The sequence below is a fragment of the Dunckerocampus dactyliophorus genome, chromosome 7, assembly GCF_027744805.1.
Source record: "Dunckerocampus dactyliophorus isolate RoL2022-P2 chromosome 7, RoL_Ddac_1.1, whole genome shotgun sequence".
NCBI classification, from domain to species: Eukaryota; Metazoa; Chordata; class Actinopteri; order Syngnathiformes; family Syngnathidae; genus Dunckerocampus; species Dunckerocampus dactyliophorus.
This window is the reverse complement of record NC_072825.1, coordinates 17,164,595-17,186,847: the sequence shown is the minus strand read 5'-3', so window position 1 is coordinate 17,186,847 and position 22,253 is coordinate 17,164,595. Positions and strand designations below refer to the sequence as shown.

At 40.2% G+C, this 22,253-nt stretch overlaps 1 protein-coding gene across 4 annotated transcripts in view; it reads left to right on the top strand.

Annotated features, from left to right (window-relative positions):
• The window catches only part of grb10b (growth factor receptor-bound protein 10b), a 97,098-nt gene that overhangs the window by 23,262 nt on the left and 51,583 nt on the right, over window positions 1-22,253 (top strand). For 2 of the 4 annotated variants that reach the window (XM_054780784.1, XM_054780782.1), the window contains exons 2-4: window positions 1,676-1,795; window positions 10,533-10,629; window positions 21,780-22,053. In XM_054780784.1, the coding sequence (XP_054636759.1) occupies window positions 1,745-1,795; window positions 10,533-10,629; window positions 21,780-22,053 (422 nt within the window). In that variant the 5' untranslated portion in view covers window positions 1,676-1,744. The remainder of the gene's footprint in view (window positions 1-1,675; window positions 1,796-10,532; window positions 10,630-21,779; window positions 22,054-22,253) is intronic. The other 2 variants (XM_054780783.1, XM_054780785.1) reach the window with 2 other exon arrangements.

Here is a 22,253-nt window from a genome sequence, read left to right as displayed (position 1 = left end):
TCCAACGTTACTGGCATGACAAGGAGATCCCACCTGAGATGTTTTCTACCCGGCACAGTGGAGGGGGGTCCATCATGATCTGTGGTGCTTTTTCATTCAGTGGAACACTGGAGGTTCAGGTGGTGCAGGGTCGTCAAACGGTGGAGAAAATGTTTTGTTCTGGTTTGGAGAGTCTTATTATTTTTTTGAGTGATGGTCTTAAACTTTTGATCAACTGATAACCTATTTCAGTTTAATTGTTGTTTTCAATAAATTACTTTTTCAAATTGCTTTTTAAGATCCAAATGTGCAAAATGCAAATTCCAGCAATTTTTCAACTGGTCTTAAGATTTTGATCAGGTGTGTATTTCTGTCGTTCTCCAGCGACTACTAAAGTATAATAAACATACAGTTCAAGTGCAGCTAGTCAGCAACTCCATGGCGCTTAATGAGTAGCTGTAACAGTAACACAGTAACACACACGCCCAGACACACACACACACACACACACACACACACACACACACATACTGACGCACTCTCATTGCAAGAAAGCCCATTCACCAGTCAGTCTTTGATAGACTATTGCCAAGATCTTTGTTTAGATTGCATTCATGGTTTGATCATTAATTGTGAGCAATTTTGGCGCTTCTAAAAAAAAACAGTGTTCTTTAGATTTCTTGGAAGGGGGGAAAATCAGGTCAGCTGACGGGAAACTGAGAATAACCTACTTCCAATCACAGCAAAACACTGGATGATTTGCGATGACTTTTGAACAGACTGAAGACTAATAAAGGCTTAAAAGGGCAGCATTGATTTTCATGGTGAAGTCAATGCTTTTTTTTTTTATGACTTACACTATTCTCCATAGAGGTCTTTTAAGGTTCAACCAGATAGAACTTTCCATTTTCCTTGTTAATAATGGAAATTGATAGTGGACATCTACACTGGCCAAAAGTGCTCTTGTAATTTTACAATGCCCGATCAGTAAGGCACAGCATGATACACCAGCCTATAAACACAAGTACGAAACACATATACCACATCTGTAAATATCCTCACTGACATACGTACAGTACATGCACAGATGCAGAACCTCATTCAAAAATAGAGATGCACACACACACAAGCACTAATGCAAATACAAGATAAAAGTAGCTTTAATTAATGGCAGACCATATTTTTGGAATACCAACGGAGGGTCGTGAACTGTAGCATATAAGCCCTCATAGTTTTGAGATTGAGCTGCTTGGCTCCAAATATACCCTGAGGTTTAATTTAAGATCTGGAGGGTTGCTTGCAGTGTATTTTTGGGTTAGCATTCAGAGGTGTTTGTTCAGTGGCAGCCGTACCAAAAGGATAGTAGGATATCCACTTAAAGAAACACATTTAATTAAGTGGTGGTGATTCTTTTTTTAACCCAAGGATCTCCAAAGGTGATGTACATGAAAACTTTTGAAGCGCTATCAAGAGTAATTACAATGGCTGTAACTGTAAGTGTAACTGTACAGTGGCTTTAAGGTTTCAAGTTTAAACTTTAGGATCATACTCGGTCAGAAATTAATTTGGGAAATATGGGTAATATAGGTAAAAGAGGTACTTTTTATACTTATCCATCCAACTGACCTTCTCGCACTTCACCTTTTTTTTTTTTTTTTTTAATAAACTGCCTTTTATTTGTCTTTCTCCTCTGCAGGTTGTGCTTTGTTCGTTCTTCCAGTAGAACTGTTTCAAGCAGATTGGACAAAAGAACTGAACACAAATCATGGCTGTGGCTGGATGTCCCGATTATTTTCTGCATCATCCCAATTATCAGGTAAGATAGATTGTTCTGTCAGCGTGGGATTCCCTGAAGAGCTTTACTTAAGGGAAAACTGTTTCAACTTTTGAACCCAAATTAAAATGATTTAATGGGAATGCTAACGTAATGTTAGAGTATGCTCGCAATAAACAAGCCATTTACGAGGCATATTTCAGAAATTAAATGATGGTTTATTGCAAGAACCGAATTGTAAACTTTTCCCCGAGTATAAACCCTGTGTCTTATTTAAAACTGTATTGTATATGTATTGCAGATGGTAAAGACCAAACTGACTTGTGTTATGGGTTGTCTTGTTTAACCCTTGTTTAACTAAGGCAACTATGGTACAACAGAAACATTCTGCCCTCAGGCGTCCATTTACAGTCTCTGTAGAACAAAAGTAACCTTTTTCAATTTTATTAGTAGTAGCAGCACTATTAACATGATCATTGGTTCCTCTGCCGTTAGCTCATCCTCTGGGCCCCAGCTTTGTTTACGACCTTTGAGCCTAGAGTGATAGAATGAAAAGGTGTGTGTGTGTGATTAATCCGTTCCAGAAGGTCCGCCTCAAACCGAAACGGACACTAACCAAAGCAAATTTTCCCATAGAAAGTAATGTAAATCCAATTAATCCGTTCAAGACACCCAAAAATGGTAACACAAAGCACATTTTATAGACAATAATTATAGTTTTACATGCAAAAAATGATGCAAAAATAATTTCAAATGACAAATGAATGGACAACTGAACATTTAACATCACGTTTACCTTCAAATACCGCAAAACCATCAATTAACAAAATAACACAAAAATAACACATTATTCTGCTGCCACCACGATTGGAATAATGTAAAAAATATATCAAACTAAATATCAGCGTTCCAGAACCAGTAAACATGTACCTTGCCGTTTAATATAGAAAATGTATTGCAAAAAAACATCAGCAGAAACATTGTCATCCTTGATGCGCTATTGAGTTGATAGACGGTTACACAGGAACTGGAGATGCGCTAAACGGGGTGGATGTTAACCAAGGTACCACGGTATGTGCTTGCATGCCCTTACTAAATGAGTCTGAAGTGTACATTGTTTCTGGTTGGTAATGTGATAAGATTAGTTAGTATTCCCTACAATAAGAGCTTTTCTCAGATGCAAATTGGCCTACTAAAGGAGAATACTGGTTCGCGGTCATATTCCAACACCGTGAAAGAGTTGCTTTGATAAAATGCGAGCAGCAATTTAAAACACACCCATGAAGATAACATTAATTTCCCATTTCACTCTTGCTTCTATTATTATTAGAGGCGATGTTGGCTATCGGGCCGATATCAGCCCCCCCCCCCCCCCCCCCCCCCCCAAAAAAAAAAAAAATAAATAAATTGTATTGGATTATATCGTCCTGCATCTAAGATCACCGATATTGACACCGCGATACAAGAAATCGTTTACAGACTCCACCTCAGCACATCTATCCACAACAGTGGTCACAACAGGAGTGTCTAGCAACGAGTAGGAGTGATGTCAGACGTGTGGCAGTATTTTTCAGTAAAGTCCGAAAAATAAGTTGCAGCTGAGTGTAAAAGTTGTCATGCACAAGTTTCCCGTGGTGGCACTGAACCAGGGAAGGTTAATATGACCAACCTCATTGCGCATTTGAAGCAGCATCACATCGGAAACTCCGCAAAAAGTCATTGGTTATAACAGAAAAGGACCAGCCCCTGTCTGCGCTTTATTTAGCACCTCAAACCTCACTATCTAATGCCGAGCTTACATATTGTTGCTGACTGTTGTTCTCTGTTTGAGTAATATCACTTGATCAAGCCTTTTCTAACATTCCTATTGACGAAATAAGTAATAAATGTATGTATGATTTGTGCTGATTTTGTATAGATATCGGTTTCGGCCTATATTCAAGGCTGCAATATCTGTATTGTATCATAAGTGAAAATTGTATCGGGACAACCCTAATTATTATTATTATTGCTTGCTGGAGGATTAGGGAGTGTTGTACGAGTGTACAAGCTTGCATGCATGTCTAAATAAGCTGTGCCCTGATGTAAAATAAGAAAATCTAATAAAAAATCAATAATATCCATTATATGAATGACATGAATGAGTCCAATTTTTCATATATGTGCAAAATCGAGATAATGGGGCTTGACTGTACCTGTTCCAGGTGTAGGGAGGTAAGGCTATGATAGCTGGGGCTAAACATAAACAACCATGTTTAAAGGGTCACTGACATGGTTTTTCAACTTTGCTTATCATCATGTTCTACAGTATGTTGTTAGTTTTTTCAAAGCGAACGTTAAATTAGTACAAATTACACTTGTAGTGCTGATCCACCATTTTGGGACTGTCTTATGAAACGAGCGGCGTTTCCCAAGCGACGTCAGCGCAGTTGAACTTCACAAGTAAACAAACTTGAGAGAATGGACGACATAGGAGACGTTTACTGTGATTATAGAAAACATTTGAGCGATGTGTCATTAGTTTTTGGGGAGGAAGAAACATCTCGAGATGAAATAGCGAACTTGCAAAAAATGGAATTAAGCCGTATTTATTAGAACCACCCACGATGAGACTATGTATCTGATGCTGGGGTGTTTGATGACAAAGACATGGATGAAGATTGGTCGGCTTCTAACAAAAATGGTAAATGTAAATTACCTTGTAGTTGCTTATCTCTCCATTATTGTTTTAAATCGACTTCTTAATGAGAGTAAAGGGCTCTTTGGAGCCTTTTTTATTGTTTGTTCATTGGTGCCCCGTCCCGCCCCGTCCCGCCCCTCACCATTAACATATCACTGTTTTATCCAAGTTTTATAACATGGATAATGACTTTGAATGCTTGTTGCTATGGTGGCATAGTGTCTACAATACTATATAATAATATATATGTAAATAAGACATGACTTACTGTGGCCTGGGTCAGCGTTGACGCCTGTCCCCACCTTTAGTCCTGTTGCTATCTTCCTAGCATCCAAAATGCATTTATACCGGACTTGTAAAGGTGTTTCCTCATAGCAGAATATCGTTTCAGAAGACGAGCCCCAAAATTGCGGATGAGGAGTACAAATATGTAATTTTTACTAATTTAACGTTCGCTTTCAAAAAACGAACAACATAGAATACAATTACAAACAATATAGAACATATTTAAGCAAAGTTGAAAATTATGTCAGTGACTTTTTAATGGCTCCTGAATAATACATGGTTGCATTTGTTTTACTTGAGCATTTACATTGTAAATGCTTTCTTGGAATTTAAAGAGCTAAATTACAAGTAAAAATATACTGTAGCTGTGTTTCACAACAGTCAAAGGTCACTGTAGCCTTTTGGCTCAAATTGGTTCCATTGGTTCCAATTTTATTGCGTCTCTTACTTTGGTAAATCAAGTCCAAGCTTCTGCTTGATTTTTAAATCCTTATAATATACTCTACTATAGCTGCCGCTTATCCTAATTAGGGTATGCTGGAGCCTATTCCAGCTGACTTCGGTCGAGGTACACCCTGGATTGGTCGCCAGCCAATCACAGCGCACATATAGACAAACAATCATTCACACTCACATTCATACCTATGGACAATTTAGAGTTGCCAATTAACCTAAAATGCATATTTTTGGAATGTGGGAGGAAACCGGAGTACCACGTACACAAACTCCACACAGAAATGCGCAAGCGGAGATTCGAACCTAGGACTGTGTGGCCAACATGCTAACCACTCATCCACCGTGCGGCCGTAGCTTGATATTTACAGTAAATTTACTTTCTGATTGAAGATATTATATAGGAAGTTTATCAGGCTCCCATTGACGGAATTTACTCTTTAGAGTGCAGCCAAGGTCGGACAATCCTAATTTGGGTCTGCACCCTATTGTACTTTGTCATGAAAACCACCGTTGCCACCTCCTGAATTTGCTTTAATTTTTCAATGACAAAGTAAAGATTTCTTTTAAGGAAAAGTGGAACAACCAATGGCTCATACTTAACTTTATGAAGTTATTTTCAGGAACGGGATGTTTTATATTAATATTTGTTCATATTCAATCATTTGTCATAACATTTGACCCCAGTCTGACCTCTTCTAAAGGCATGACTATGACATGTGTCACAGGCCTTTTCTTTTTGTTTGAGTGGCTGATTTAAAGGCTTGAAGTTTTTTTCTGGTCTACCATTGACCCCATTTGAAATGCTCAATCCTCAACCCCATGAGCGCTCTTCGACTTCATCAATATAAAAGGGCACTTGTATGATCCATGTCAAAACTTGGCCTCCCACAGTTCTGCCTTGACCTCTGTTATCTAAGTGTATGTGTGGCATTCTGTGTGTTGGAGTGTGAACGAGACTGGGAAAGAGCAGGGCTAAAAAGAAAGAGAACAAAGACCCAAGTTGGCTTTTCTTTTGTTGTTTCATTTCGCCTCTCCACTGGTTTGGGTCTGGGCTTTATTAGCCTCGTAACCAAATGCAAAGGACTGGCATGGCTGAAAATTATGCTAAATGGCCACTATCCATGGGATTAAATCCACTTGTGAAATTCTGCCAATTGTCCACAGAAGGGCGAATGGATGTCTGGGTTTGGGTTTTTTTTGTGGTAAGATGCACAAAAGAGTGTACTTTAAGTCCCTTGTGTGTGTTTGTGCATGTGTGTGGGTTAGCTAATATACTCCCAGACAGCCATACAAAACAGCATTCAAGACCAGTATATGGTGTGAAAGACTCCCTACATCTTTGCTCGGTGGAGCTGAACCATGGCCACCCTGTCCTGAATGCACACACACATACACACTTGCACTGTACCCACCAGCGTTGTGGGGCTGCTTGGATGACCGGGTTGGTGATCAGTCACAGTCTGGTAGCCGGACCCCTGGACAAGATGGTGTGTGTCGATGATGGGCTCCACAATGTGAAGGACAAAACTGAGTGACGCAGTGTTGAATACATTATTATTTATGTCCAAATGGTGATAGTCTCATTAAGATCCAATATTTCACTTTCAGTCTGACCAACAGAGCTTAAACCTGAAACAAATACAGAACAAATGCAAACTACTGATTGGATGTGGTTGGGTTGTTTGGTATCAAAGAGAGGTCCGGTGGGTGGGCAGATAGATAGGGTACAGAACGATGGAGTGGCACTGCATTCAGGCTGGATTTTCTCCCATGTGCAATTGGATATTTTCACATATGAATTAGGACTAAATCATATATCAATAGAATTGGCTTAGTAATTGACAAAATGATTGATTGTTAAAAATTCAGTTGATGGTGTGGGGTCGACTGCTGTTCAATCAAGTCTTTACTCAGTGTAGGAAAAATGTAGTGCACTACTTGGTTGTAAAAAGCAGAGGCGCTGTTGAATAAGCTTGATATGGGAAGATGGGCTTTGTCCACTCAGATGAGGCAGCACAATTCCATCCATTTTGGTACGGTTTATTTGTTTCATTGTTACTTCCCTCAGTCAAGTCACACAGAAAATTTGAATGTCAAATGCACATCCTAACTGCCAATGCAATATAGTTGTAGTTATTTTGAACAGGAAAAACAATGGCTGACTGTAGCCTGCAGTAGAATAATGGTCGTATTGGTTAGGGTTAAACAGCAGTGATGTGCGGTTTGGTTTGGTTTAGATTTATTTGAACATGCATGAAGGTTACAATGGAATACATCTCATGAATCATCCTTTCACAGTTCCACATGTCCAAAAGGAGTAGGAAGAAGCAAAGATCATTTAATCCTACCCCCCATCCATTCCACATTTTGTACAGCAATAGCCAGGAAATGATGATGTGACACTTGAATTAAAGACATTAAATAGGCTGTAGAAAGTCATGGTATATATTAAATGTTTCTGCAACATTATATTATTGGCAACATGCAGACAAACAGAAACTGCCAGGCGCGTGAGCCAACTCGGTGTGCACTCAGGCAGTAGGCACCAAAAAGCCACGCTCACGGTGGCCTCATTTTAGGTTTCTTCCCTGTATTTCATCAGGAAACCAGAAAATGCAGCAGTTTTTACTTAAGAAAACATTAAAAACGATTGGAATTGTACATAAAATACATTTACAATACAGTTCAACTGACAAATATTAATATTTATTTTATGATTTTGTGTTTTTCATCTTGAGAGCCTCACCTGCCTCCTCTGACCGCACATGTCTGTGAAACAGTATGTAATTAGGAAGTGTAACGTTTAGTTACTTCACTGTTGTAGCTGCTAGAGCTTTTGTTTTTTGTTTTGTTTTGTTTTGTTTTTTGCATTGTGTATGCCTGGGTGTTGTTTCTGGTGTTCTGTAAATATAAACACGGTTATATCTGATTATAGGGCACTTACAAATTGATTACTATTAGTAAATGAAGAAGTAAAAACTATTATTGTATGGTATAGTAAAACAAAAAAAAATGGACATCTGGACTAAATCAAAATTTGCCCAAACTTCATTGTAAATCCACTGTCAGTTAAGTTTGAACTTGGCTTGAGCACAACGACCGCAAAGGCCAAATTTCAAGGAAAGTTAAAATTGTATAAACATGTACAGTACAGTACACTAAATCTTGGGCTACAGTATATAATTTATATATCCATAACTATTCATCCAAGCTTTTATTGGACCTATTGGAGTGAAACTCTACCCCATTGTCACAGTGAGTCATTGCTCTCTGAACCTTTCATTGTCTTGTCATTGTCCCCATCAACAATGTTACTTTATATGTGATGTAAAGTCCATCGCAAGGCAGCATTACAGAGACTATCCAAAAACCTTCAAATGAATTGCCAAGTGACTTTTGTAGCAGTGCTTTTGATTGTGTACTCCGTGTAAAATGCATGTCACAGGGACAGAGCGAAGCATGAAGGAGCCTTGTTGTTTAAACAAGGATCTGCTGTACTTTATACAGTGCCACCTTACAAGAAGCAGCAGGATTTCCTAATGTTAGCCTTTGCATTTTCCGACAGAGTTGAGAAACAAGACAGTACGTCCTAATAATTACATGATGGTGGACCAGGGTCTTGTGATTTTCCATTGAATCTCTTTTGGGGGCAGCAGAAACAGACAGGCTTGCGTCTACCAAGCTGTTGCTGCACTAGAGGAATTGTGCTGTGTAAGAGAGACAGTATCTGCCATCATCAGTCATCTAGCCTGGGACATTCTGTTCTTGCTCTTGCTAGGCTCTGCATGGGAAGCAAGTCTACACAGACATGCACCTACAGTATACTCAATGAATCACTGTCGTGTGTTGTTGTAAGGACTAGAAACTAATCCAACTGACATGTATTTTGAAACCTATACTATATATGCATACTGTCCTTTTTGTGCATTGAGATTCTGCCGAGATTTGTACATTTTAGTAGTGAGTCGAGGAAAGAATAAAAACAAGCCATACTCTTGTTCTGTATCCCAGATCTAGCAGTGCCTGTAGTTTGCTTGGTCAACATTCAATTTTTGAATTATTCAGGGTTTTTAAGGCCCTATGACTTCCGTGTTAACATAATTGTGAAATCGCAGAATTGGCCAATGAAAACGGAATGTACTGTTAAATGCGGAATTTGGGAGAAACTGACATAATATGAATGAAATGCTGTCACTGTGAGGAGAAGGAACGTTTTGCGGGGTGAAGTATTTCCATAGCAGACCGCTCAATCGTGGTGGAATCTCATCACAAACGCTAACCTGCCTGCTCCCAAACTAAACATGTTGAAACGCCAAACTGAAACACTGGCAAAAGTTGGCGAAAAAAACGTACAAACTCCTCTCTCATATAGCGTGAATGGAAGGTAGCTCGGTTAGCTTAGTTTAGCTGAGCATGCTAGTGCAGCTGTGTGTGGGTGTGTATGTGTGTGTGAGAGAGAGAGACTATGGCTCTATGAGTGTGAGTTTACACCGTGTTGTGTTTTACCCCTCGAATGTAACAAAGTGTTTTAAGATGCCCGGTGATGTTGTGCAAGTTCTGAGTTGCAGTAAAGCCGAAAGGCACATTTATTCTTGCACCCAGCTCGTCATAACGGTCACTAGACTTTCTCAACACACAACACCCAATGGGCTTTCAAAATAAGAGCACTCTAAGCCACATCCTGTCTAATTGTGCAAATGAAATCAATCCAGAAAAAGATCTTACATTAATAAAGCACTTGGAATTGCATCAGTGACTATGTCTTCCTTAACCACAAACACGACATTACAGTTTGTGGAGGATTTTATGTGTGCAGAGACTGGCATCCCATAAGAAAAGTTTCTGTTTCTGAAATACGGGGCAAAATTGGCCAATTATGTATTACATCCATAAATGTACTGTAAGGTTTTCTACATTTTATTAATGGACATTAAATTTACTGTCACAAAAGTACACACTCTATGGTGGTAAAATAGGTGTAAAAGGTAAAAAATTGAATCCTAAAAAATTACAACGGAGAAAAATGGAATTTGGAAAAAAATAAAACAACATTTGGGAAAAAATTTAACGTATTTCATAGGGCCGTAGTTTTTGAATGACCCATTCTTGTTCTATTTTTTTTTATTTACATATATTTATCAACAGTTATTAAATGTGTACATTTTGAGGTTTGGATTTTAAATAATACCATACACTGGCTCTTCTTTCTTAAAACATATTCTAATAATGGTAATAAAAAATATTCTGAAGGAACTACAGGCCTGATTTGTATTCTACCTCCGTAATGAAATTCTCACTCACCTGACCTTTTTATTTTTATTTTTTTTACATTTCTGCCTTTATTTTTGTTTCCCTCAGCAGGACAATATAGACCGGTCCTCCAATCACAGACAAGCAAACATCATTGGGCCGGGCTTCCAACAGTCGACCAATAGAAATTCACCAAACCATCAAGGTTAGCTGTGTGCGTGTGTGTGTGTGTGCGTGCATGCGTGGGTGTGCGTGTTTGTGTGTGTGTGTGTGTGTGTGTGTGTGTGTGTGTGTGCTCCCACGTGTATGTATTTTGATTGACCTTATTTCACTGTTTTGGGAATGCATTTTCACAAAAAATGTGTATTGGTAATTGTCAAGCCATTCCACTAATAACTGCATTGTAGCTTAATCAACTGCCACAACAAATCTCATCATGTTAATTTATCTCTGATGTTTTTTTTTTTTTTTCTTGTAATATGAACTAAAAAAAGGTTAAGACGATATTATCAACCAAATTCCTTTGAGTAATCCTATAAGACTAAATTCATTCTTCAGTATACACAAGAGTACAGTAATAGCAAATATTATGATTTGCATGCTTACAGTAAAACTTTTGAAGATTGTGCTGCTCAAAATGTGTTCAAAGATCTTAGGAGATTATTGGATTTATGTTCATTCATGCTCAACATTTGCAATAGAAAGTACCTGGCAGTGTGGCACTACAGTGTGTGTGTGTGTGTGTGTGTGTCTTTGGTACAGTGTGGACAGCGGCCCGGGATGGCTGTAGGGGGGATGATTTATACGTATTTGGCCCTCTTCCGCTGTAAACATTTGAGCAGTTCAAAGGGTGATCTGCACGGACACAGGGTGCCATTATAATTACGCGGTCTATCTAATTGTACCATACAGGATTGGTCCATGACAATCGGAGCATGAGATTTAAGCACAATATTGGCTCAGCATGGGAGGCAAGGGCGGGGGTCTGTGTGGACACGACTAGTGAATTAGAACGCTTGGCCACGGCATGGGAAATAAATGGAGCATAAATTACATTGTCATTTTTCAGCATCAGATCGAGGGAACTCAAGAGAACAGGGGAGACCGATGAATGGGGATGACTTTTTCTAAGGAATATGATGCTGACACTACATTTATGTTGTACATGCATTGGGAGCCTGATTAATGATCAGCCGTACTGCCATCGGCATTGTTGTTAGGTCACCTTCTGTAATGCCTTGCCTTCTCATGTAATGGATTACTTATTATAGCCTCTGAGTTGTAGAACTAAAAAGTACCATAGCATGCGTGGGCTGCTAAACTCTCTAAATTTGACCTTGTATTTGTAGCGTTATTGGTGGAATGCTAATCCGTGCTGATATTATTAAGCTTGTTTTCCAGTGATCTTGCTCTTTCGGTGTTAGAGGTCTTTAATAGAGCCACTTGCTGTGTTTGCGCCACAGCCAGAATCGTCATAAACCTGTTCATAAAAGAGAACAACGCAGCTTTGTTCAAACACGACTCACTATTATTTATTAATAAATGTGGAATGAGATGCCGTTGAACGGCTTAGATGGGGAATTTGCAAGATGGTGTTTGTTTAGAAATACCAGCTGTTCTCAACATGTAATTCATTAACAGGCGCATAGTCTCGTTGTAAAAAGACACAGCAAGCCTTGACATGACATGTATGTGTGAGTCGCGATGTCACCAGCTTGCACTGTGTTGTCATCTCCTTGTTGTTTCTCTCAGCCGCACAACAAAGTGCTCTCAGCCTCATAGCGGAGTTCACACACTCACACAGCAGTGTCACCCCCAAAATGTAATGTTACTCAAACTTTCAAACGTGTCCCATCACTCTCGTAATCTCAACAGAGTGTTGGTGTTCTTGCAGCTGCTGGGCAGCAAATCCCATCGATGGCGCCAATGGAGTAGAGTAATCTGACGGTGTGGCTCTCATGAGCTCATGGCTGGAAAAGAAGCCCCCAGCTTCAGCTATGCCCTTGTAGGGGGAGAAAGACATGCCATGGGCACACATGCATGGGCATACAAGTGCAAGCATGCACACACACGCACGCACACGCACACCCACGCACACACACGCATGCACCTTCCTTGCTGAATAGGGGCGCATTCTTGAAAATAAGGGAACACACAGGAATTAAGCAAGCATGGCTATGCAGGTTATGATTGGATTTGAGAGCAATTTGCTCGTTTGTGTACGTGTAAATTGACTACCGTATTTTTTGCCACATTATTGGATTGGACTGTCTTCAACCGATAGCAGTGAGCCTTAATAAACGGCCACATCTGACCCACCAAAGATTTTCATTTGGCTCGCCAAACACCTAAACCAGTGCTTCTCAACGGGTTCGGCTTTGGGACCCAGCATCACTCCTCAATGACAAGCAGTGACCAAAATTGCAGAAATCTTTCAACAAAAAAACTAAAACTTAATTATTTTGAAAGGGCATGTTTTCCATGTTTACAAGTACGCGGCTGCCTAGAGGGCGCTTACTTTGTAAAGTGTCGCAAGCATTATATCCTGCCCTCTTCCTGATCAGGAACAATACATTTTAATCCACAAATTCAAAAATTATTTGAAAAAAAAGCGTGTGCGAAGCTTTTCAGTACATATCTGAGGAGTTGAATGGCAGCACGTGGACTAGGACCTGGATGAGAGGTACAACATCTTGAAGAAAATCAAGCTAGTCCAGTTGCTCCGATTCAACTCCTTGGATAAACAAAAAGTACAATTCAAAATATACAAATGTAACTTTTTTCTGATTAACTCGGCAAGTAAGTTTAATAATAATAAGAAGTTTCTTATTCATCTGTATTCTTCTTTCTTTCTTCTGTAGACCACCCCTCTGCCTGTGTCAATAGAACTAACATGGGCATGAATAGATCGAACAGGGATTGAAACTGTACCTGCGAGTCTGCACTGTGGGCGAAATTACCTACACAACATGCAACACGAACTGGAGCGGTGAGACGCTCGTCCTTTTATAGCGTGCTCGTCTCCAGTATATAAATTCCATCTAGCTGTGTGTTGGACGAACAGCACGTTAAGTTCACACTTGATGCCCTTCCCCTTGTGCTCAAGCTTGTCCAAGTCGCCCATTAACATGGCATGCACCTCGTGGTGGCGTAGCAAGCAAATAGCACACGCGAGGTGCATTTAGGGTCATTGACATGACACCGGGTCATTGCACAATTTTTTTTTTTTTGCAAGACGGGTGACCCACTGAAAACGGCTCCAAACTACTAGTTGACAATTATTGACCTAAACCATTCAGACCCTGTCCACGCTCCTGAGTTTGTTCTTTTTTTTTTTTTTTGGGTGGGTTGTAAAAAAATTGTATCCGCACTGTGTTGGATCAGTAAATAGTCATGTCCAACTTGAACAGATGGGTGAAAACAATATAATACATAAGGCACCCCTACATGTGGCACTGTAAACGGACACAAAGACAGAACCACATGACGCACAAAAACTGTAGAAGAAGAAAGAGCTACTGGAATTACTTCTCTGAGTCACTTTGGAGTTTACGACAAGAAAATATCAGGAGAATTTTGACCGGGAGTCATGGCAGTCGAAATACTGTATTATGATTATTATGATATCGTGTTGGCTATTTGGCAGCAGCACCCAACCGGTCACTTCTGGTTACGTGACAGCGATGGGGCAGTGACGGGGTGGCGACGTCCTCGTTCTCAGAAAGTAGTGTTTTGCTTGTCCACAAGTTAACGACAAGGCGGCATCGTCAGATTTTCCCACTCTGGAAGCTGTTTTAAAAAAATACCGTTTCAGTGCACCCCGAACGTTGTTAACGTGTGGTTGAAAGGCTGAAATGACAAAATACTTTACCATCTCGACCTGAAACCATTCCCGTGTAGACAGACCCTCAGTCTAACTACACAAGTGTTTGTTCATGCAGTACTTCCTCCGCTCTGCAGGGGGCGACAACGAGGAGTACGTGTCACACTGAAGTAACAGTAGAGGAAGACGGCTCACATTTAACAAATATCAGACCTGCTATCATGTACACATTTTATGTACTCAGCACACATTTTGGCCCATGAATATGCTTGTGTTTGTCACTGCTCTCCAGGAATGCATTTTGTTGCCTTTCACTGGTTTCAGTTTTGGTTTCAGTCTCTGAAACCTGTAGAATGCTCCTGTGTCGAGGCAGCAGCATACACGACACCAGTTCCCTCCTCCGTGCAAATCCTCCTGCATAGTGTGGTTGAATACAGCCTATTATTAGACAAAGCATATGCATTTTTAAGCAAATGTTACATATTTTTGGGCTAAATTAAGCATTTTCAAGCATAAAAATGGCTGAATTAAAATACAAATATCAGGCATTCAAAAGACGCATTCAAAGATGTTGATATGTAGTATTATAGACTGGTCTAGACTGGCTAGCCTTGATCGCCGGTGGAATGAACAACAGACTTTTATTGCAGGTTTGAATTGTCTCACAACAGGCACAGTAATCTCTAATAAAAATCCCTAATTAAAACTACTACTGTTGCTGCTGTAACCCACACCAAGACGAAACTCAACTCTGAACACGTAACTTTCTGTCTTCCCCTCACTCAGCTCCCCTCGGGAACCCGCACGAGCACAAGTCTTATTTATGTCTTAAATGGCTTATTTACTCTTATTATGTATTATATAGCGGCCACTGAAAAATCCCCCGCAGAAAATTTACGTGTTATAGACCCTGTGAGAGACTCATGTTGCCGATGCACTTTAATCGCTTTATGAACAGCGGTTTATTAACCTAGTAGTTCTTTACAACTTTTATCCGCAGTCCCACAGTGCCCTCTACTGGTCAACATGTAACAGTATAATTATATGTATCTGCAAACACAACAAGCTTCTAATCACAGACATGTTAATATGTACGCGCACAAATTCAAAATGGCCGCCAACCTGTCTATAACGGCCACCTGCCTATAGCGGCCACTTTTGCGGTTTCCCTTTAGTGACCGCTGTAGACAGGTTTGACTATATTTAGAGGGACGAATAATGTTAAAAGCCTTATTTAGCAGGTCGTAAACAGATTTTCCATGATTAACTACGAAAATATTTTATTTATATAAAAAAAAGGATTCCTACTTTGTGGAAATTCACTTATTGGGTTTGGAACCAATTAACCGCGATAAACGAGGGATTACTCTATTGCATATAAATGATACAGTACTTCACAGAATAACCCCGTGTTACCCCGTGTGAACCTCTTCCCCTTCCACGACACCCTGCACGTCCCTCACAGTACCCCTTAAATAAGAGTCTGTCTCCGTGATCTCTCCTTTCCCTTCTTTTTTCTCCCATATCTGTTTTGTTTCTATTTGACCCACACACACTGTGTGTGTGCGTGTGTGTGTGTGTGTGTGTGCATGCGCACATGCTGTCACCAGTGGTATTGTACACACCGCAGCCACATTTTACAATTTACACGTGCTCTGTCTATATTCCTGCTGTTCCCTTTAAATGGACGCACCCTCCACCGGGCTGTGTGTGAGTGTGCACAAGGGAGCGTGTGTGTTCAATCGATGTTTGATACATGTAGACCTCTTGACAACATTCCTTCTATACGAGGGTTATCCCTCTTTTCAGTTTGCAACCAGCATGGCTGAATAAAGAGTGCATAGACTACATTCCTGGCTTAAGGACTGTGAGCCATATGCATCTGCCATCAGTACAATGGTCTTGTTTTGGCTTTGTCTCATTCCCTAATTACCAGTAATGTTCAAAATAAGCTTTTATTCATATTCCGACCACACCTAACTAGTTTTACAGTACATCAGTAATGCTTTTAAATGGGGCCTAACAATGGAAGGATTTTTACCCCCTTCAAAGAGAAGGGAACATGTCAGAGCAGTACGGTAAATGAACACAGCCCATCAAGCCTAACAATAATAACAGTGTTGTCCTTTTAACTCATTAGGAATATCTGTATGGTGCTGACTTCTACAGAAGAGATACTGTACACTACCGTACTTTAAGCTTCCATTGAAACGGTTGTTTTAGCGATGTTAAGCAGTGTTGGAAGTAATGCCGTTAATAGTCTGACGGTCTTTTGAAACTGTATTCTGACCTCAACATGTCAACAGCACTGCTCAGTTCCTACACAGTGTATCTCCAACGTGCACACCATTTTTGTGTCGCCACCGTTCAAAATCGGCCAATTTTTTGATCGGCATGTGATCGGCATATGCTGATAAATGCCTTTCAAAGCCGATTCCTATTTCAGCATGCAGCCTGTAGTGAGCGTCTCCCGCCCACTTTCCTTTCCTTCACCCTGCGCAGGCATGACAAACCCAAAACAATCATGCCTGCCGTGTGGGACTTACAGTACCTGTTGTTTGTGAGAGTGATATAAATTTTGCACCCTGCAAAACATGCCACAAAAAATATCTCGCTGGGGTAGCACGTTAAAAAAGCTTTAATTTAATACGGTTTTTGAAGAATTTTCGAGGCTCACGATGTGATCGTCAGTCAAACGGCAGATAATGTAGCCACAAGGCTGGACACTCTAAAGCAAATAAACCAAAAAAATCATTTAATTCATCGGACGAGATGACCGTCCTTCGTCAGCGGTGGAAGACACCGGGTTCGCCGGCTGTTGTCTCCCTTGGGACCCACCTACGTGCGCCTGGAAGTCCTGTTAGAGCTCCACCGATGTACTCGATCTCACATCCAAAGTGTTCTTGAAGGCGTCTCATCTTCTGTAAGTTTCACCAGTGAAATATGTTCTCTTGAAAAAGTAAATTAGATATGTTTTTTGTCAAAATAAAGATGATTTTATGGTTCCCTTTTTCATATCATATAGCAAATACAAAATTTTAAAATTGACACTTAATCTTTGTGCTCGGTATCAGTATCGGCCGATTTCACTCGTAGATGATCGGTAGAATCGGCAGCATAGAACCCTGATTGGAGCATCCCTTCTCCACACCCAACACTTTCTCCACCTACCACACTCACGCAAGGTGCATTCACGGATATAAAGTAAAGTAACACAATAATTACTTTGCCTGCTATATAATTACATTTATGAAGGAGTAATTCTGTTACTATTTAAACTATTTTTGGGGGACCCGTAACTGGTAACTATAATTACTTTAGTATAACTAATTTGCCCAACACTAATGACTGCCGAATGTCAATTTGTTTGTCAGTAAAAAGCTACCTCCTGGTTCCTGGTTCATGGAGAATCACAATTATTACAAATTGTGTCCTGACCTTTTATCCTGATCCTCGCTAAAATATACTGTATTTTGCATTGGTCTATGTGACCTGTCATTCACAAATGAATTCACTTGAGACAAATATCACTTTTTCTGTTTTTGTAGTTGGGAGCATTTGTTCTGTCCTCTTTTTGTGCTGTAATTGAAAATGTGCTGGTTTCATGGAAGGCAGCTTATTTCACTGATGAAGTTGTCCTTTAAACAGGATGGGTGGGTGGTCCAGCCGATTGTTTAAACGTTCATACAAAACAAAAACAACTGCAGAACAACACAATTTCTTGGCGTGGTTACGATTCCGCCTCATGCTCTGCACATGCCTTTTATTCACCTCGTTCATCCATTCATTCATTTTCTATACCGCATGTCGTACCTTGTTCATATCTGCCCAAATAATCTGTACTAAGATTGATGAGCCAAGTCATGACGTCGAAGGAGAACAGACACATTAGTTATGGTAGACCCGTTATCGAGATTAAATAATAGAACTCCTCTCCACTGCAGAGTATAGCATGATGCATGTGAATGAGAGACACCTTGTGAATCATCAGTATGAGTTGTTATGCTGACACTTTTCCTTGTTTTATTCTGTTACATGGTCTTACGGTACAAGAATGCTGTTGATCAGACATCGAGACTGCAGCTGCTATGACAACTAACTATAAGTGCATCCAGAGTGGGACTGTTTTTTGCTCGGAGACCGTGTGAACGGTTCTTTCTCTGCATGTGCCTTGTGACTGACTGGCAACCAGTCCAGGCTGTCGTCTGCCTTTGGCACAAAAGTCATGCAGGTACAGAAACTGGATGTTGAAAAATGAAAATGGCAGGAGCGGAGCAAACTATTCTGTCTGCATGGCAGCTGACACACGTGTGACAGCTGTGCAAAAAACATATTGTCATGCTTTCTTGTATGGGTAAATAAAGCTGAACTGATCTGCAGCTCTTGAGGGGCCGATAGCGTTGGGTTGATGAGTCACATTTTACTGTCAGTCATAGGCATGATTTATTTCTGTGTAACTTTTTCTTAGAAATACTGTATATTGAGCCATGTGATGGTTGTAGTTGAGGTTTTTGAATCTCCAGTCTCCAATTTCTCATGTATGTTTAAACATGATGCTGTTGAAGGCAGTAATACAGGTGCATTGTAAAAACAACCTTCCAGCTATATTTTCACTGCTCAAAAAACACTCAAAAAACCTGAAGAGCAACAAGGACTTTCATGTGTGACAAAATTGTACTTAGTCCACATGCTTCTTGGAGACATGAACACCAGTGGGAGTGGTAAGAATTAAGGAGGGGAACTTGGTGTACTTTTTAATTCTTGATGTTGGATTACAGCAAATGCCTCAGGCTTCAGTTTGTCCAAGAAGTTGTACGAAAGGTCATTGTGGCAATTGTCTCAGGCTTCATCCATCATCCTGATCAATGCATCACACCAGGGGCTGAGACAGGTGGAATCACAACAACGCTCCTTCTCTAAAGTGGATAAGTTACAAAATAAAACCACATTTCTTTTTTACTGTTTATCCTGTGCATGGTGACTGGTGAGCAGCAGTCCACCCCGTTCACAAGTAGATGAACAACCATTCATGCTCACATTCACACCTATGGGCAATTAACTAATCTACAATTAACCTAGCAAGGTTTTAGATTGTGAAAGAAAGCCATGCTAATGGGAGAAAAAAATCCAGGGGAGATGATGAAAACTCCACAAAGAGAGGTCCAACAAGCACCTTGTGCTTACTGTGTTGCCCATTAAACCCCCTTTCAGCAATATTTTCTCAGCTGCATGTCATACGTATAACCACTGTAGTTCAAGTACTCTGCATGCACTTAATTTGAATTAAAATCCAAGCCTTATTAATTCACGGTTTTCAATTAAATGAGTTCAGGGGCCACTAGCCACAGAACTCGGTCCCAAAATATGTTTCACTTAGTCAACTGTATCACACTTGCAAATTCCTACTGTCATCAGCTCTGCTTTGTGTGCTCCCTGCTGCCTGAGCTGCCCTGATATTTTAAGAGGATCTAATGATTGGCTGTAATAATGTAAGGTCAGGCGTGTCATGACAGCTGTGTGTTGGCTTGGTATTAATAAAGGCCTTTATGTCCCCTTCTGTGCCTGCCAAAGAAGAGCAGTGGGTAGAACTTGTTTTGCTCCACTTGTCTTGTTCTACGAGGTGCTGTACATCATGTGCATGTGTTCAGCGTGCATCGCGGTGTCAACAACCCAGGTGTGTTTTGTTTGCATTATTGCATCATGCAAAGGTGATTATGATCATTCAGCTGATTATGACTCACAAATCTACTGGTGAATTTCAGGTTTGTGCTAGGTCACGCAAGCAGTTGTGCCATCCTCTTTTTAAGGCAAACTAGTTTCACTTAAAAATGTCTTTCTCTTTTTTGAAGGTACATGTCTCAACAGGTGTAAATGAAGTTTAAGTGATCTGTGATGTGTTGTTTTCATGTACTGTAGCCTCTGCTTACTTTTTACATGGCCTGATTGGTTTTGTTTTAATGCAAAGAATATAAACCCTCTCTTGCTTCTCTAGCTCGCTCCCTAGCCATATTTATGGCCTTGTATGCACCCTGTGTCCTGTGGTTTACAGCTCTTTAGCTCCCCAGGCTATCTATAAGTAGCTGCACCAGCTTACACGTTGCTATTAATACCAGTGGATTAACCACCTGTGTATCACAGGCACCTGTGATTCAGCTACCTGACACGTTTTCTGGGAAAGTGCCTCCAGGGAAACATTCATATTACCAGCTCATTGTAGACATTGTTGTTTTTTTGACAAATCTGTTCAGAAAAGTGTAGAACAGTGTGATTTGATTTAGGGGTTTCTCACAAAATTAGCATAGTGCTTTGTTGCTGTACAACATTTTACAGATTTTCCTATGAAAGCCATTCTTTGAAACATGTGGCTGTATACTGTATATCATAATTATAGCATTTCTTGTCAGGATCCAGATTGCTTGCATTCACAATTCAGAAACTGAAATAGGCTTCACTATGTAACTCTTTTGTATTATTTATTTTTTAAGCTCTTAGACTATCCGCTGCCTTATTTAATTTCAGTTAAGTAAAGGTCATCTACTTGTACTAATGTTAGTTTTGCATCGTTCCTACTGAGTTTGAGCGCTTTTGCTTACTGACAAGTGTATGTTGTCTCCCCCTAGTGGTGTACTTGTGGCATGCAGTAGTTTTGAGGGCTTGGGATACAGCACTTGCGGTTTAGTGATAAATTTAAAGACTGGGTTTCTTTTCCTTAATGAAGAATTATTTATCACAGAGTCACCGCTGTCGATTGTAATTTAGGAAGAGCAAAGTTTTTGTGCCCAGTTTACGGAGAAGATAAAACTTTCACAGCATGAAGCAATTAAATAAGAACTTCCCATCAATTGCGCTCACTTCAAACTTTGATACATTATGCTCCTGGAGTCAGTTGAAAATTCACTTCATGAATTTCAATGTGCTGGGAGGTTCTTCACAAGAGCTTTGAAGACAGATTTCTCCTCCAAAAAGAATTTGACTTACTGCTTTTTAAGACCTCTAAAAGCTGAATGTTTGATACATGCAGTGAATTCCGAGCAGATGCTGACAATATGATGCCTTTGTGGTGAACCTCAGTGCTTGAGAGTTGAAAAGTGTTATGGGCAGGTTTGTGCTTGTACCTGTTATCCTGGAGGTTTGCCCACAGGGCAGCATCTTTGTCATAATTAAAACGGTCCTGACAAATTAGTGATATGGCATAACTGGATGCCAATGTGTGTGTATGTGTGCTTTTGTATATAGGGCATTCTGTCCTTTTCTTTTATGGGTTTACTTACATTTAAGGTGGTGAGGTTAACGGTTCACAATCTGACCGCACTAAATTGACAGAGAAACTGAAATGGTAGTGGGAAAGTCCCAACAATATCCAGGGATTTTACCTCTGTTTCATCCCTCAGCTATTGGGAAGGAAAGCATGCTTATTCTTTCATTGTATTCTGGATATAGGGTTTGGGTTTTGACATCCAATTCAACGAAAATGTGTGTTGCTTGTATTTTATTTTACTTACTTAATGTGTTCCTCCTCATGTGTCTTTCAGAGGATGATGTTGATTTGGAGGCCCTGGTGAATGACATGAACTCTTCACTGGAGAGCCTGTACTCCACCTGCAGTGCTCATCAGACCGAGTCTACGCCATTACTTCAAAACGGACAGACCTCAGCTTCCTCCCAGCAACACCACCACAACCATCACCACCCTCACACACAACACACCCATCTGCGGCATGGGCACCACGCGCCAAACCATGCGTCCACAGACCGACCCCAAGCAAGCCTACAACGGTCACAACCCATGCACATCCTAGCTGTCAGGTAAGTGCCAACGCATTGATTTTATAATATAGTTCTGATTAACATAAATGTGTCTGTCAAGGAAGAGTGTACAGATTGACATACAGGTAGTCGCCAAGTCAATTTGCATATATCCCATGTAATCCCTTGTTTTGGATGTAGTACTACGCGTTATCAATCTAATCAAACACTACTCACACTACAGACTTTTATATTTACAA